Source organism: Cucumis melo, chromosome 8 (genome assembly GCF_025177605.1).
Source record: "Cucumis melo cultivar AY chromosome 8, USDA_Cmelo_AY_1.0, whole genome shotgun sequence".
NCBI lineage: Eukaryota > Viridiplantae > Streptophyta > Magnoliopsida > Cucurbitales > Cucurbitaceae > Cucumis > Cucumis melo.
In genome coordinates this window covers 8,607,923-8,621,803 of record NC_066864.1, presented here as the reverse complement: position 1 = coordinate 8,621,803, position 13,881 = coordinate 8,607,923, and the positions used below count along the sequence as shown (strand labels likewise).

The following is a 13,881-nucleotide window of genomic DNA, read 5'->3' as shown; positions in this document are numbered from 1 at the left end:
CAAACTTAAATCATAATTTACATATACATCTTCTTCCATGGTTTTCAAAATTTGATATATAATTAGTAAGTACACTTTGGTTTATTGTGAGAAAAGGAATTACATATATTAAGAGTGAATTGGTTTTGTATCCAATTCCATATATATTTTCACATTAGTTGATATTTCATCATAATTAAGTAATTACTGTTTAAGAAGTTAAATTAATTTTTAATCTATCTATTAATTAAATATCTCCACTTTCTTTCTCTAATCTTTAATTAAATCTCCTCACTCACTCTTATCTTCCACGATTTGGAACTCCAACCCTCATTTCTTAAGCTTAAGTAAAAGAATAAAACCAATGTATATAAGTTATCAAAATACATTATAAATAATTGATTTAATTTACCTCGTAATCAACATTCTTCCAATGGTATACACTATTTATGACATAACTCATAGTATTAGTATTATATTCTTTCGATTGTATAAACATTTGATCTACCTTATACATTATAGTATCATTTATTTATTTCTCTTTAAAGAATAAAATCAATATCTTTTCTCCTAAATAATGAAAAAAAATAAACTAAAAACATAGCTAAGTAATTTGGGACTTGTAATTTTATTTTACAAGAAAAAAAGTAAAGAAAAGACAAATGCTTGTAAATTAGTATTTAAGATGTGCATCAACATTTTTCTTATTTGACTTTGGAAATGTTAAAAACTCACTATTGGAAAAATATTTATATTTGGTACAAAAATCAATTACAGTAAATTTGTATTATTTAATGGTTTTTTTTTTTGTCGTAAAATGTAAATAATTTGTTTTTTTAAAGATAAAGTTTTTGAAAATATCTATAAATATATTTAAATATCTCAATATATCTGTGATAGACTACGAAAGTCTATCGCGATCATCATGATATAATTAAACATGGATAGTAGTCTATTTTGGTTTATTATAGTCAATCGTAAATAAACTATAATATTTTGTAAATATTTTGATTCATATATGTGAATAAAATAATATAATTAGAGTGTAAGCAAGTCACAGTTGAAAATCCCTTATAAGAAAATGTCACAATTAAAGTATCATTCATCAATTCAAACCTTACTTAGGGGTGAAGAAAAAATGAGAATGTAGGCTTTGATTTATATTCAAATTTTAGAAATCTTCAAGTCTCTAAATTTAAGTACCTTAAATTTTTGTGCTCATGAATTATTGTTTCTTACGGATTTTTATTTGAGTTGAAATTTATAATTTTACATTACTTATTTTTTGAGATCAAGTTATAACTTTTTATTTTTCTAATGTCAATATTTACCCCTATAAAGTTTGATGTAATTTTTGTGCTCATCGAATAAATAGTTGTATCAATTTGAAATTTTCGTTCGTGTAATGATAACACTTTACACTCTTCATTTCATGGTATTTGAATAAATATTGTGTGCAATTTGTAATTTACTGAATCATTAATTAAATCCTTAAACTTTTAAAATTGAATCAATTTAGACTTTCAATTAAGATTTTTTTTTTTAAATCATTCATGCATCAATTCTACTCGTTCATTTTATTTTTCATTTATCATGCTTTTGTAATCTTGTTAATTAACATCCTACTATAAACTAGTGGTAACTCACGTTGTAATTCATTGAAAATACACAATAGAGGAAAATCTTAAAATGCCTTAGTTTCATAGAAATTATTTAAATAACAAAACTTCTAAAAATATTAAAGAAGAGACTTATTAGACAAACATAGACTACTGTAGATCTAATAGTCTATTGCTTCGTCATTGTTTATAGATGGTGATATTTTACTATATTTTGTTTTATTTTTCTATATTTGAAAATAACTCTAATTTTTATCTATTTACAGTGGTTTATAAGATTAATTAAAACAGTTATATGTTTTTGCGCAATACCTTGTAAATTGAGTTTATAATATTTTAGTTCTTCGACCTTCTTAATAGTGTAGTTCTTTTATACTAAATTATATATATATATATAAAATCCTTCAACTTTATATTTTGTGTTTAAAATAATTTCAAATTTTCAACAGTTTTAAAAATACTACTGAATACAATCTTCGCTAGTAAATAAAAGAACCGTCAGCATTGATCTGATTAAGGTAGTAAACAAAAAAGTAAGATCATTTAAACCTATTTTTCAACGTTTATAGAATTTGGAAATTATATTTCAAAAAGTTAAAGATTCTCCATTGATAGGTTTTCCAGAGTGAAAAATATCTTAATTAAAAGTGAAAATGTTTTTATTTTATTTATAATTTGTTTAGAGAATATTATATATATATATACACACACATGGGATCGTGGTGTATAACACAAACAAAAAGAACAAAAGAAAAACGATGGAATAGAAACAACGAAACAAATTCCATGGTCTTGTTTGATTGGTGAAAGCCGAAGGAATCCTTTGTTTCTCATTTCCCCCATCAAATTCTTGGCTGCACTTAACCACACCCCATAAAAGAAAAACAAAAACAAAACTGAGCAACTTATTGGGTGGGAGCAGGTGCCGTCCCTCTCCGCCGCCGCCGCCACCGCCCCTCTCTTCCTTTTCCCCTCCTCCGATCATTCCCCCCCTTCCCTCAACTCCAATGGAAGCTCTTCTTCTCAACGCACCCACTTCACACCCAATTCCTCGTAAATCCTTCCTCCCATCCCCACCTTCCTTCTTCAATGGCACCTCCATTTCGATTGATGACAATCGAAACAGAGTTAGACTCACCAGGCCTCCATTCATCCAAGCCACGCTTTCGAAGCACGCCGTCGACATCCCTCCTAATTCTGTATCCAACACTTCGATTCCGACTCCTGGAGATGCATTGGCGCCCACCCCTTTGCCTCCTCGCAGAAGGGTGTCGGCGGATTCTCTGCAGTTCCCGCCTGGCTATCTTGGCGCTGTTCCGGACCGTTCCGGTTCTGATAATGGCGAGGATAGTGTTGACGCCATGGAGTATTTGACTAGAATATTGGGTTCGAAGGTTTATGATGTGGCTATTGAATCGCCGTTGCAGCTTGCGCCGACGTTGTCTGAACGTCTGGGGAATAATATCTGGCTTAAAAGAGAGGACTTGCAGCCTGTAAGTGAATTTTGAGTAGAGTTTTTTGTACTTTTTCATTTTTATTGATCTATTGGTTTGAAAGTTGGTATTTCTTTGGTCGCTTGTTCAAGGATTCTGTGTGAACTAGTTCCCATATTTTCATTTTGACCTTTTGTTTAACATGTTGTGTTAACTGTTGAGCATTCATCTGACTTCTTTTAAGAATATCAAGTTGCGGCTCGACTGTCTTTTGATTTCAACATCAGATGAAGACGGCGGCTTCTGTTGATGAGGATTGATGAACGATTTTGCATAGCAGTCATGGCTTTAACCCCTTTTTTTTTTATATTTTATTTGTAGGTGTTCTCATTCAAGCTCCGAGGAGCTTATAATATGATGGCCAAACTTCCCCAAGAACAGTTGGAAAAAGGAGTTATATGCTCTTCAGCTGGAAATCATGCTCAAGGGGTTGCATTAGCGGCTAAGCGATTAAGATGTAATGCTGTTATTGCTATGCCAGTTACTACACCTGAAATTAAGGTGCAATAATTTCTTCACTATAGGTTCTCCCTTTTTGTCCTGGTATTTCATGCAGATAACAATGTTGTTGGTTTGCTAATGAAAATGAGAACTTCTAACGTTGCAGTGGCAATCAGTTCAAAAATTGGGTGCAACTGTTGTTCTTGTTGGAGATTCATACGATGAGGCACAAGCATATGCTAAAAAGCGGAGTGTAGAGGAAGGCCGCACATTCATTCCACCTTTTGATCACCCTGATGTTATAGCAGGGCAGGGTACAGTTGGGATGGAAATTGTGCGTCAAATAAAAGGTCCAGTGCATGCGATTTTTGTACCGGTTGGGGGCGGTGGTCTAATAGCTGGTATTGCTGCTTATGTCAAAAGGGTTTCTCCTGAGGTCTGTTGGTCTTTGTTGGAGTGGATTTTTGTTTTAAGCTTTCTCATCCTAACACTATTTTTTTAGTTCAACAATAAGTGGGGGGGGGGGGGGGGGGGTGGGTGGGTATTCGAACAACCTTTTGATCAAGCTTATAATGTGTTTTAACCAGTTGAGCTATGCTCATTTTTTGTTATCTGTTTACTTTACCTGCTTCATTTGACCATAAGATTTTTATAATCTGGAATGGGATGAAGTGTCAGAATTATGGGAATTCTTGATACTACACTATTTCTTAATATATCTATTCTTCCCTCAAGGAACCAGACTTGAAATCTTATCTATTATAGAAATATTAATTGGTCTTATTTTTCACGTCTTTCATACAGGTAAAAATTATTGGGGTAGAGCCATCTGATGCAAATGCTATGGCATTATCATTATGTCATGGCCAAAGAGTCATATTGGACAAGGCTGGAGGTTTTGCTGATGGTGTAGCAGTTAAAGAAGTTGGTGAAGAGACTTTTCGCCTTTGCAAAGATCTCATGGATGGTGTAGTTCTTGTTAGTCGTGATGCTATATGTGCTTCGATAAAGGTTTGAGTTTCTTTTTTCCCTTTCATGCACATGCGGCATTGTCTTATAACATAAAAAGATTAACTTCTCATTTGTTGAATCCATATGATAAAAAGACCTTTACGCTTCCATAGAAAGGATCACAATGAAGATTCAATTGAATGAACGTCTGGCAAAAAATAGATGAAAAGGCTATTGCTAATTTTGATATTCTTAACACCTAATGTAGATATGTGCTCAAACTATAACTGGTCTTTTTCTTCTCCTTTAAATGGTATTTGTAAAAGTGATGTGATTTTTCTTGTGGAACTTGTCTCCAACATTCTTCAAGCAGTGGTTTGAGCAGAGGTTTTTTATGTTTGTTATTATATCACAGGATATGTTTGAGGAGAAGAGAAGCATCTTGGAACCTGCAGGTGCTCTTTCTCTTGCTGGAGCCGAGGCCTACTGCAAATATTATGGCTTGAAGGGAGAAAATGTTGTGGTAATAACCAGTGGTGCAAATATGAACTTTGACAAACTGAGTATAGTTACTGAACTTGCCAATGTTGGTCGTGAGAAAGAGGCTGTGCTCGCAACTATATTGCCGGAGACACCTGGAAGCTTTAAAAAATTTTGTGAACTGGTTTGTTTATTAGTATTTCTAAAATTTTCTTGTTAAACATCATTCTTGGTTGATTTTCATAGACTTTAGAATGAGTGCTATAAACGGGGACTTTGGCTTTTCAGGTTGGGCCTATGAACATTACAGAATTCAAGTACAGATATAGTTCTGAAAAAGAAGCTGTTGTTCTTTATAGGTAAGTGCTTATCAAGCTATTGCCAATCTGAATTAGAACTTTTTTCTAGTTTTTCAGTAGCTTTTTAGGTAAGCGCTTATCAAGCTATTGGCAAGGAAAATTTAGTAATAAAAATTGTGATTTAATGAGAATATTAAAACAAAAGCAAGGAAAACGGAAAGAGCAGTTTTGCTGTAGATATTTGAAGATTTTCAGATTGGTGTGTAATTTTTTTTTTTATGTTATGTTTTTATTTCATTTTGGTTTGTTTTGTTTTTGCTTTTTTGTTTTGTTTTTTTTTTTTCCTGTTTCAAGGCAGTACTTTGGTGTCATCGTAAATATTATTCGGTCTTTCAATCAGGGTCATTTACAATCGTTTGTGCCAGTCAAGTGGAAGGTCTAGCCTCTTTCATGTGTTTTTTGGTATTGATTTATACTGGCAAAATCAAGAACTTGTCTATTGATTTGGGGGTTATGGTTAGAGAGGAAGTAGAGTGTTTTTGGTGGGGCTTGAAGGATATTGAGAGGAGGTGTAGTCTCCTATGTGATATAATGCTTTCTCTAGGTGCTTGTCAACTAAGACTCTTTGTAATTATCATTTGAGCCTATTACATTTGGACTAGACCCCTTCTTTGTTGAGCTAGTTTGGGGCAGGGGCTCTCTCTCTTGTTGGGCTGTTTTTTTTATGTCCTATAGTGTTTCATTTCTTAATTCTTCTCAAGGAAAATGAAGTAATTTTTCAATGATGATATCTTGAATACTTTCAATTTTGTCATTGTTGCAGACTTTTTAATATTGTTTTAGTTGGTAACAGTGTTGTAGAAAGCCCTTCCAGGCCTATATACCACACCTTGAAAAAGCAATGCCCACAAAATAAGGCGAGCATCTTTCGTGAAGTGCTGGGCATTGAGACTTTTCATTATTTTTTAGAAATAATAATAATTAGGTGTGAGACCCGTACCTAGATAAGAAAAGTCAAAATTTTGACCAAGTGTTGAATAGGTTTTTTGAGAAGAAGCCTATGATAAGAAGATGGCGTTTAAGTTAGTTCGCGATGAAGTAAAGTGACGTGATAAGACATTTGACATTTAAGTTTAAGTATGGTCAGGTGTTTGATGTTGTTCGCAAAATGGAGCAAGGCGAGGAAAAGTCTAATTTTGATTTGACAGAGGTTTACGTGGAAGGTTAAGAGTTAAGCATGTTTATTAAGGTAAACACGAAGCTTACACGTATATCACTTAGAGCAGGAGCTGGGAAATTATTAAGTGATTAAGAATGACTAATCCAATTCAAGATTAGTATAAATAGAGGATGAAGTCAGATTAATAAGAAGTTTTGGCTGTTGGAAATCAGAAAAGAAGTTAAGAGTTGAAGTTGACATTAGGCGTTCTGCGAGAAGGAAAGACAAGTTGTTGTGAGTGATTTCTTCTAAAAAGGGTTTGTTTATGTTAAAAGGTTTTCCTTAACTTTCTTACTGATTGAAATGATGTTTTATATTTGCATGTTTTAAAAGGGATTTCGAAAGGAAAATGTTACGATGTTCAAAGTATGTTTTTATGAATGTAAATAAAATTACGTTCAAACCATTAGTCTTCTCCCTTTCGATGAGCTAACTGTAATGTGTACATAAGGAGTAAAGGCAGCCATGTAGAAAAGGACTGCATGGTGGAGAGAAGCTAACCAATGCATAAAAGATGTGTATTGTGCTTAGTGGCCTGAGCAACAAGGAGTGAATTAGGCTATTCCCGGGTGCTGTTGACGAAAAGGACATCATAGTAGTCTAAACGCGTGATGATAAGTCTTGGTGTAGGGAATGATTCATGTTTTTGGCGAAAGGATTGTTTGAGACTAATGTTTGTTTATGCGATATGATATGAAATGATATTTCAAAAAGGGTTTTTCTTAAAATTTTCTTAAGTTTTCACTCTCCAAGTGGTCAGTCGTTAAGGGCAAAGTAAGGAAAGGATGAGAAGTTGCTAGGCAACGAGGATACCAGACGTTTAGTTTAAGTTTTAGTATTATACCAGACGTTTAGTTTAAGTTTTAGTATTATTTTTTTGTATCATGTGAATTGTTGTAAAACACATGGTTAAAAGTTAATAAAACAAAATGGTTTGTCTTTTTCCATCGTGTAGAGTTGTTATTTATCGTGAAGTCACCAGGCAATTAAGCAAAGCTTAAAGGACCTAAGTGAACGTTCTAACATTTCACTTAGAGGCGCCGCCGCCGGGATTGCTTTAAGTTGCACCGCGTACAGTATGGCAAGTTCGGATGCGTGCAGGGCGGGACGTGACATTAGGGTTTTTCTTTTTTTATTAACTAAAAATTCAAATTGACCAACTCTAAGTAGCTTAAGTGGAAAATTTCTTGTGTTTAGGGATTTATTTTTTCTCCGTAGTTTCACTTCAACTATGTTTTCTAGTACTTTTAGATATAGTATGCCTCAAAAATAGCTTGTACCTTTCTTTGGTATGTGTGCTTTAAGCCCCAAAAGACGTGCTTTATTGCGCCTTGAGCTTTAAAAAGCACTGGTTGATAATAGTATATCAAGTTTTGCTTTTTTGGGTCTTATGGTGCAGATCCTTGACTGTTTTTAAGTTGGTTTCTTCCTTATCAAGATGGTTAGCTTTGTTTTATTTATCCTTCGTGTTGGATCAGTGTTGTGGGTTGGTTACCGCACACGCACAACATTTTTTTCTTAAAGAAGGAAGCATATTATAATATTTGTTTTCGTCGTCGTCCTTTGCAGTGTTGGTATCCATATGCCTTCCGAACTAGAGGAAATGAAGAATAGGATGGAATCGTCTCAGCTTCCAACTTATAATCTCACAAAGAATGATCTTGTAAAGGATCACTTGCGTTACTTGGTAATTTTTTTCATTTTGGCTGATGAATTTAGCAAATGCCTATGACTATTGCTTAACTTGTGGATAGTAAAGATGCTCCATCTCTGCCTGCTTATGGTAGCTCTCTGTTTATTCTTTTATACGTATGTGTGTGTTTGTATAATATATGTATTTTTGAGATAATATATGTACATATGTTTTTGTCTCTATTGTAAGGGGACATCAAACATGCATAATTGGTATGTTGATGCACTTCCAATTTGAATATTGAAAAGGTAAAATTCTTTTATCATAAGGAAACAACCATATCATACAATCTGCTGCCAATTTAAATGAATGGTTGAAAAGAGTACCAAGGTGGAATTGACCTAATTTAGGCCTGTTTGATAATCATTAGTGTTTGTTTTTTGGCTTTTGAACATTGTGCTAGTTTTCTCCGGTGCTCCTTACAATAGCTAAGGACTTAATTCTGAAGCCTTAGCTTATTTTATATTTTAAATTTTTAGTTTTCAAAACCAGGCTTTTGGAACTCACGGTGGAAGTAGTGTTTATAAAGTTAACCTAGAGTGAGATTGCCCGTTAGCCTCAGAGGAAAAAAGCTCTCTTATATCTTTATTTTGTTTTTTCAGCTGTTGTTTTAGAGATTTACTCGTTGACTGGCCTGAAATTCCAATTCCTGAACTTGTTTTACTCAAAGTCCTGTGTTTTAACAGTATTTGCATGTATTGGACATGGCGGAGTAAATTTGAAATTCAGATTTTCGCATATTATCACATTTGGATTAACTGGAAATATATCTTCCATATTTAGATTAACTGGAAATATATCTTCCATGTTCTTGTACCAAACAAATTATTACTCTTTGCAGATGGGAGGCAAATCAAATGTCGAAAACGAAGTTCTTTGTCGTTTTATTTTCCCAGAAAGGCCGGGTGCTCTAGAGAAGTTCTTAGATGCTTTGAGTCCTCGCTGGAACATTACTTTGTTTCATTATCAAAGCAAGGTTTAAAAACTGGGCTCTGACTTTTAAATTACTCTTTCATTAGGAAGACTGTTTTCAAGATCCTTCCATCCGCTAATATATTGAACATTTCTTCGTCAACAGGGTGAAACTGGTGCAAATATATTAGTTGGGCTTCAGATTGAAAAACCCGACATGGGCGAATTCCATGAACGTGCTCGAAGGGTCGGATATGATTACGTTGTGGTAACTGATGATGGTATCTTTCAGCTTCTGATGCATCATAGACCAACCCACAAGGCCATAGATCTCTTAAGTTGATCAAAATATCAACTTATTATCTTCTCCACGAAAGCGAGTAAAACAAGCTACTCCAAAATCTTGTACATTGTATTAGAGACATGGTGATGGCCCTACGTACTTCAAAAGGCTACCAAGTATCATCCTTTACCTTGAAATTTTGTAATGTGTTTGTTTAACTTAGTGTTATCTCTACTTACATAATTAGGGGTGGGGGATCTTTCAAATACTATCTCTCTTTGTGTTGATGTTGGAATAGCTCTGTTTTATTTGTCCCAATTTAAAATAATGGATGATGATGGAAATTAGTAGAGTTCACGTCATGCGTCTGTATCGGGGGAAATTGACCAGCTATCCTTGTATGAATGAAATGATTCAAGTAGTTCACTAAAGTAGATTTTAATGCTTCTTTTTCGTTCATGTAACATAATTATGGCTTTTTACTGCTTGAAAAGCAATTTTTTGGTTCATGTTTATTAGTAAATTGTAGTAATTTCTCCATGTATAATTGCAGCGAAAATGTCAGGAAGTTCAAAGTTGTATTAACACGTCTTCAGTGTTTGTCTTTTATTTAACAAATACCTATATTCTTTTAAAAGTTGTTGAACAGACAATTAAAAAATGTGGTGGTGACTAAGGCACCTTTCTACAAACATTTCAACAGTTTTTTTTAATTCTCTTTATAGTTCTACGTTCTCGAGTGGGATCTCGTCTTTTGAAGAGACGACCTCAATGAGATGGAGTTTGTCACAAATTAACAGAGAAGTAGACACATAACTACTGCTCCAACCTGCCAGCCTCGTCTCTTAAAGAGAATACATCGTGTAATACGTAGAATTGTTTACATGACAATGTTGCTTGAGATACGACAAAAGATCTTGGACACAACCTCCACTCGAAAATTTGAAACTATAATATTTAAATAAATAGTTTCAGAATTAAAATATTTTAATGCAAAGAAAAAAAAAACTCCATGTTTATATATATAATTTAGCTGAATTTATGTGATATTAGTATTGGGCTTTTCAACATTTTTCTTCACTTATCTGTGAGCTCCTGCAGCCCTCCATTACTCCCATTTACTCCATTTCACAGCTGCTTCCATAAAATGGTAAGAACACAGGAAACGTAGCAGAAGAAAAGTTTTTGCAGCAAATAGTACCTTTCAATTGATTTCAGCATTTATTTTGCTCCAACCAATCCTAAACAAAGAAAATATAATGCACTCACTTTAATCTTTATATCCCACAGTTCTGTCTAAAACAATAATAATAAACAAACGAACAAACAATTTTTATAAAAAATCTTAAAACAGAACTGAAAATCTAAGGATGTGCCAAACCATGCTTCTTCTTGGGGAAATGAACCATACCATGCAAAGAAAATAAGTTATGGCAATTTGACCAACGCTCTTAGAATCAAAATTTCCTCAATAAATTCTCTCCCAACTGCCCACTGCATCCTCATTCACTCTTCCTTCTTCTTTCTCTCTTGCCTAGACCAAAAGCTTTCACCTTTCTCCAACACAAAAACAAAATGCAGCTTCGAGTCATTGGCTTCTTGCTTCCCTTCATCCTTCTAGCTCTCATTTTTCCGGTGGCTATCACTGATCCTCTTGTCCCTGCACTCTGCATCTTCGGTGACTCGGTGGTCGACGTCGGAAATAACAACAATCTTCTAACAGTTGTCAAGGCTAACTTCCCTCCTTATGGAAGAGACTTTGTTACTCACACACCAACAGGAAGGTTTTGCAATGGCAAGCTTGCCACTGATTTTACTGGTATCTTTCCATTTTCTTCTTCTTCTTTATTTTTCTCTAGAGTCCCGTTTTCATCCTTTCAACCAGTTTGTTTCTGTTTTTCATTATATACACAGCTGAAAACCTTGGATTTTCTTCATATCCTCCTGCGTATTTGAGCCAGGATGCTACTGGAAACAAGCTTTTAACAGGAGCTAACTTTGCTTCTGCTGCTTCTGGCTTTTATGATGGCACCGCTCAGCTCTATGTAAATAATCTTCTATAACTCACCATGTTGTAGTTTATGGATCGTGTACTAATATTGAAGCTAACACTTGAAATAAGGTGTTTAGATCTAATATCAGATTGAGATCGTGAGTACGAACTCATCTGTGTTGGCTTTCGTTTTAAGTTTTTGAATTTAGTGATGATATAATACGTTCATGTTTGCATTGGTTCTGCAGCATGCAGTTTCACTAACTCAGCAGTTGAATTATTACAAGGAATATCAAAGCAAAGTTGTAAACATGGTGGGAACAGAGAAAGCCAACGCTATATTCTCTGGTGCAATTCATCTTCTTAGTGCAGGCAGCAGTGATTTCATTCAGAATTACTATGTTAATCCTCTTCTTTACAGAACGTACTCGCCACAGCAGTTCTCTGACATTCTCATTACATCTTTCTCTAACTTCATTCAGGTTTCCCAGTTTTTTTATTTCTGTTTCTTCTTATTTACAGATATATAATGCATCTTGAGGAACCTGAGAACAGATTCCAACATTTTCTCTTTCTCAAACCTCAAATTTATTTTCATATTTTTCGACTACTTTATGTTGGTTAAATTACTATATATCAAGAATTCTTTGAGCCTCATAAATTGAAACCATGATGTATAACCATTGAAACAAGTTTTTTGTCGAGGTTATACTACAACGTTAGACAAATGTTTTGAATAATCTAGGTGTATGCAAGCTGGTACAGGCAGCCATAAAATAACCAAAATTGATTATGTAATATTTCTGCATTGATTTCCTTGAAATCTACAACATATCAAGATCTTCACTTTCACAGAACTTATATGGAATGGGAGCAAGGAGGATAGGGGTGACAGGATTACCTCCATTGGGTTGCTTGCCAGCAGCTATAACCCTCTTTGGTTCTGGCAGCAATCAGTGCATCCAAAGGTTAAATCAAGATGCCATTGCATTCAACACTAAGCTGCAAAGCGCAACGAGTAGTTTGCAGAACAGATTCTCTGATCTCAAGCTTGTTGCCTTTGATATTTATCAACCTCTCTTGAATATGGTCTCAAAGCCTGCAGAAAATGGTAAAAATCCGCCTTAAACAGCTTCACATGGAACTCAAAATTAAAGGATATGCATATGAAAACATTCTCCAAGTTTTGCATACCCCTTTATGTTATTGCCTACTAATCTGTTTTGAGATCATTCTGCATTGTTGATGGAGATTTTAAGACAATATCCACAAATTTGTTTCCCAATTAGTTGTGTTTGCTTGTCTTTGCTCTTTGAGCCCACCTCTCAAGCCAGTTTTCAAAGATGAGTTTTACGCTCATTTAAAGATGATTTTCCCTCTCTTTCTCAAATTGTATTATTTCCATCACATCTTACAATTTTCATCAGAGATAAAAGTGCAGATGGAAAGATGAAAATGACTTTTTTTAGATGGAAACTGACATTTCTAGGTGGAACTTTGAATGTCACAGGGTTTTTCGAGTCGAGAAGGGCTTGTTGTGGAACAGGAACAGTAGAGACCTCCTTCCTTTGCAACAGTAGATCAGTTGGAACCTGCTCAAATGCCACCGGCTACGTTTTCTGGGACGGTTTCCATCCAACTGAAGCTGCAAATCAAGTACTGGCTGGGGATTTACTTACTCAAGGATTCAGCCTCATCTGATTTAGTGTTGCTACTATCAGATACTGGCAATTCTTCTATAACACATTTTATCAAACAACCTTGCGTTTGTTCCATGACCCTTATCATACAGTTCCTTTGTATGTTGAAATGCTTTGATAGTTAAACTCTAATCTTACATCGGATCTTATAGCACAAAAGATCAACTTTAGCTTGTCAGGTATGAGGCAAGTTTAAGTTTTTCGAACAATGGATGATGGTTTTGGACACGTAAAAAACTTTATCATTTATCAAACTCACTCTTCTAAAACATGAGCGATTACTTTCTCAACGTCTGTTTTCTTCGTAACCTCTCAAACCGACTTAACAAAAGCTATTGCAACATCAAATGTAAGTTAAAGGTCACATTTTATGTCTACTTTATTTTTTTATTGATGTTTATGCTGCAAACTAATGGTGATATCATTTATAATTTTGTCACACATTTTAATAAAAACAGAACCTGTGTTGTTGGGGATTATTTGTTAATAGCGCATTATGTTGTACGTGGAGGATCGGAAGATTTCATTACTTGATGTTTCTTATCATGTCTAGTGATATTCCTACGGTTGAGTTTGTTGTATTTGTTATTTACTTTAAAATAAAACAAAACTTGGAGTGGCTATTTAAATACAATTCAATTGTAATAGATACACTCTTTCCATTACATTTAGAATAATTTATTTTATTTTTGAAAAATAATGGTTTAAATCTCGTAGCCTACATTTGTTGTAGAAGAATAGTCATGTATAACACAAAAATGAAATTGCTTACAAAGTATAGTAAAAATCTCAAATAGACTATGAGTTTGATGAATTTTG

The 13,881-nt window shown here is 34.1% G+C and overlaps 2 protein-coding genes across 2 annotated transcripts; both read left to right on the top strand.

Annotated features, from left to right (window-relative positions):
- The first annotated feature begins 2,320 nt into the window (after positions 1-2,320).
- LOC103500854 (threonine dehydratase biosynthetic, chloroplastic) lies at positions 2,321-9,800 on the top strand. Its single transcript, XM_008464294.3, has 9 exons — positions 2,321-3,091; positions 3,413-3,592; positions 3,699-3,968; positions 4,337-4,543; positions 4,899-5,147; positions 5,252-5,322; positions 8,051-8,168; positions 9,016-9,150; positions 9,253-9,800. Exons 1-9 carry the CDS (start codon positions 2,606-2,608, stop codon positions 9,427-9,429), a joined length of 1,893 nt encoding a protein of 630 aa, XP_008462516.1. The 5' UTR covers positions 2,321-2,605; the 3' UTR covers positions 9,430-9,800.
- Positions 9,801-10,672: 872 nt separating this feature from the next.
- Positions 10,673-13,547, top strand: LOC103500856 (GDSL esterase/lipase At5g03820). The gene is made up of 5 exons (XM_017047392.2): positions 10,673-11,188; positions 11,284-11,414; positions 11,611-11,844; positions 12,218-12,473; positions 12,873-13,547. The coding sequence occupies exons 1-5, from the start codon at positions 10,945-10,947 to the stop codon at positions 13,061-13,063; spliced, it is 1,056 nt and encodes a 351-aa protein (XP_016902881.1). The 5' UTR covers positions 10,673-10,944; the 3' UTR covers positions 13,064-13,547.
- Positions 13,548-13,881: the final 334 nt, after the last annotated feature.

Excerpts from the sequence above, each read along its gene's own strand:
- LOC103500856 (XM_017047392.2), top strand. The coding sequence starts at position 10,945 with ATGCAGCTTCGAGTCATTGGCTTCTTGCTTCCCTTCATCCTTCTAGCT. Across the intron at positions 11,415-11,610 it reads ATGGCACCGCTCAGCTCTAT|CATGCAGTTTCACTAACTCA; the intron begins GTAAATAATCTT and ends TTGGTTCTGCAG. Across the intron at positions 12,474-12,872 it reads CTCAAAGCCTGCAGAAAATG|GGTTTTTCGAGTCGAGAAGG; the intron begins GTAAAAATCCGC and ends TGAATGTCACAG.
- LOC103500854 (XM_008464294.3), top strand. The coding sequence starts at position 2,606 with ATGGAAGCTCTTCTTCTCAACGCACCCACTTCACACCCAATTCCTCGT. Across the intron at positions 8,169-9,015 it reads AGGATCACTTGCGTTACTTG|ATGGGAGGCAAATCAAATGT; the intron begins GTAATTTTTTTC and ends TACTCTTTGCAG. Across the intron at positions 9,151-9,252 it reads TGTTTCATTATCAAAGCAAG|GGTGAAACTGGTGCAAATAT; the intron begins GTTTAAAAACTG and ends CTTCGTCAACAG.